The sequence below is a fragment of the Sesamum indicum genome, linkage group LG13 (assembly GCF_026168435.1).
Source record: "Sesamum indicum cultivar Baizhima isolate 11 linkage group LG13, ASM2616843v1, whole genome shotgun sequence".
Lineage (NCBI taxonomy): Eukaryota > Viridiplantae > Streptophyta > Magnoliopsida > Lamiales > Pedaliaceae > Sesamum > Sesamum indicum.
In genome coordinates, this window is record NC_142669.1 from 18518507 (window position 1) to 18521248 (window position 2742).

Genomic DNA, 2742 nt, shown 5'->3' on the forward strand with positions numbered 1-2742 from the left:
GAATGCATGTTCTCTCAATATGGGGCTGAATAAAAACATGAGAATAAATCCCAGAAAAGTACGAGGAAAGGCAAAATAGATTCACAGAGTTCGATGTTTTCTGTCGCTGTTTGATCTTCTGCTGATTCACATTATCATCGCATGTAGTCAAAATCTCAATGTGAAAGCAGAAGCCCAGAAATAGAAATTTTTCCGGTTGAAAGAAAGCCAACTTTCAAAAGAAAATAAACGCATGTATATATATATATAATAAATGTGTGTATGTGAAATTTTTCTGCATGATTATGATTCTTGATTTGTATATATCAGTGTGTGTATATGTAAATATATGTATAGAGATGAACTGAAAAGGGTACAAAAAGAAGGCTATAATTATTTACACATAATTTAAGCACTAGTAGTACGGTTTAATTTAACTTTGTGAAAATCATGGTTAAAGATCAAGAATTTCACAACTAAAATTAACCTCAGCTCCATTGATTAATCATCACTCTCATCATTACTCCATCTTACTTTCTCTACTGTAATAATTTCTACTCTGAAGAACAAATCCAGGACTCCACCATACCTTCTCCTCTCGTGGCTACGTTTTCCGGGCCCTTATCGCCGTGGAAATCAGACGAAGAAGCCGAGTAGTTTATCTTCCCGTTGTAATTACCGCCATTGACAGGCCTGATTTGAGCTTGATAGTCGTCTCCTTCGTCGTGCCTGTTCACCCCGTTATTCCTCCAGGTTCCTGCATTATTGTTGTCTGTATTATGATGATCATCATGATCGTTGTTCCGGGCCCCGATTTGATCGGTGGAAATCAGGTTCGGGAGGTCGCTCAGGTTTGCAGAAACATGGTTTCCAGGGCCTAAACTGAATTCCTCCAGGCCCCCGATTTTGATATTGTTTGACGGGATCTGCAGATCGAATGAGCCCTGGAGAGGTTTTGCAGCCATGGCGGAAGAACTTGAGAAGAGAAATTTCGGGTTTGTTTGGAGGAGAGAAGTGAGGAGTGGGTTTGGAATGTTGAAAAGATTCGGACTTTGAGTAATTGGCAGTTGGTAGTTAACTGGAGTAGTTGAACTAGAGGCTGATGAGCTGCTGGTTGAAGGAACTGAAGAGAAAATATTAATGTTGTTAGTAGTAGAACTTAAGAGGGAAGAAGAGGAGGAAGCAAGAAATGACGGCGGCGGCGACTGGACTTTCTGGGGAAAGGGACGGCGTAGATATGGCGGCGGGGGCGGCTGCGCCGCGTCCAAGGCGGAGGATCTCGTCCCGAAGAGATCCAGCCTGGTTCTCGGGAAAGATGAACTGTTGAAAGGCGGGGCGGGAATACCAGTGAATTCCTGAACCATGGCTCTGAAATTGGTGGTGTCCGTGGTCAGAACAGTGGTTGGCGCGCGCCTGGAGGCTCTTGATCTTTTCTTCGGGTTACGCGCCGCCGTCTGATTCGGGTTCTGCGCCGTGCCAGTACTGTTGTTGTCCGCCGATCCAACCGCTGCCGGGGGTTGAAAAGTGGACATGAAGGGCGGGGGAGAGGTGGAGAGCATGGGGTGGATGATGTCGTGGGAATTCGGGTCGGATCTTAGAGATGTGGGTCTGGGCCAGGAGATGTTGGGATTGATCAGGAGTGATGAGTTGTTGAGGTTTTGGTGGAGTTGCATATAGTTGGAAAGTGGGTCGAACAAGGGTGGTGGTGGTGGTTGGTTGGAAATGGAGCCGACGACATGGGGCTGTGGACGAGTACTACTCATGAAAAGAGAGTCGGTGGCGCGTGAATCGTACTCCTCATCACCACCGCTGGATGACTGGAGGCTGCCACTGTTGCCAGAATCCATATTCTTCTCTCTCTACACCAAGAAAGTAAATTCTGGAGAGCAAAAAGAGCACCAATCAGTACTGTTAGAAGGAATAACGTAAGATGGGAGACAGAGATATGGAGAGAGATTTTGCACTACACCAACTCAGATTTTCTTCCGCTCATCACCACAAAACCATTAAAGAGAAAATAACAGCCACCGAAAGCCGAGAGAGAGAGAGAGAGAGTACCCATGACTGCTTAAAAGCTCTGATCTGCAAAGAAAGTAATTTCTTCCAGCCCACGTCGTTAAAAAACTCAGAGACCAAAGGAATTGATCGTCACAGAAAAGCTTCTTCTTTCTTGCTGCAAGAATTAGGGTTTCATCAAGAAACAAGTTAACAAAAGAGGGTTCTATTTTTTGCCATTTCATTCATCCCTAAAATGGAGAGGGGGAGAAAGGGAGAGAGAAAGAGGGGGAAAGGGGAGCGGGTTAGCTAATGTTTTTGCAATAAAAAGGATCAGAGTGGGGTCGCCATGAAAGAGGAAACTGTGCTTTGAGAGAGAATTGTAAGAGGTCAAACAGGAGAGGAGAGAGAAAGATGAGAGAGAGAGAGAGAGAGAGACTGTTCTCTTATTCTTGTTTGTGGTTTGTAAGAATTTTACAGTGTGAAAGGTTGAAAACTAAAAGAAAAAAAAAAGGGAAGATCAGAGCTGAAGCTGATCAAGAACAATATCTCTTGTTCTTTTTCCTTACAAAAAATAAAAAAAATATTATTGATTTAGCTTTTTTGTCGTGGGATAAAGAGGAAGAGAGTACTAACAGCCAAATTGGACAAGATGGTTGTTGAAGTGTACCAAGAAAACAGAGCCATCACCATTTCTTTCATACATTAATTAATTTCATTAATTTCCCCATAACATTATATCCATCTTTTTTTTAAATTTATTATTTT

At 43.1% G+C, this 2742-nt stretch overlaps 1 protein-coding gene across 1 annotated transcript; it reads right to left on the bottom strand.

Moving 5' to 3' along the window:
* Positions 1–353: 353 nt before the first annotated feature.
* Positions 354–2430, bottom strand: LOC105176470 (uncharacterized). The gene is made up of 2 exons (XM_011099284.3): positions 2038–2430; positions 354–1858 (listed from the first exon to the last, which is right to left on the bottom strand). Exon 2 carries the CDS (start codon positions 1824–1826, stop codon positions 534–536), a length of 1293 nt encoding a protein of 430 aa, XP_011097586.1. The 5' UTR covers positions 1827–1858; positions 2038–2430; the 3' UTR covers positions 354–533.
* Positions 2431–2742: the final 312 nt, after the last annotated feature.

What these genes read in the sequence shown, in the direction of transcription:
- LOC105176470 (XM_011099284.3), bottom strand. Translation starts at nt 1,826, where the DNA reads ATGGATTCTGGCAACAGTGGCAGCCTCCAGTCATCCAGCGGTGGTGAT.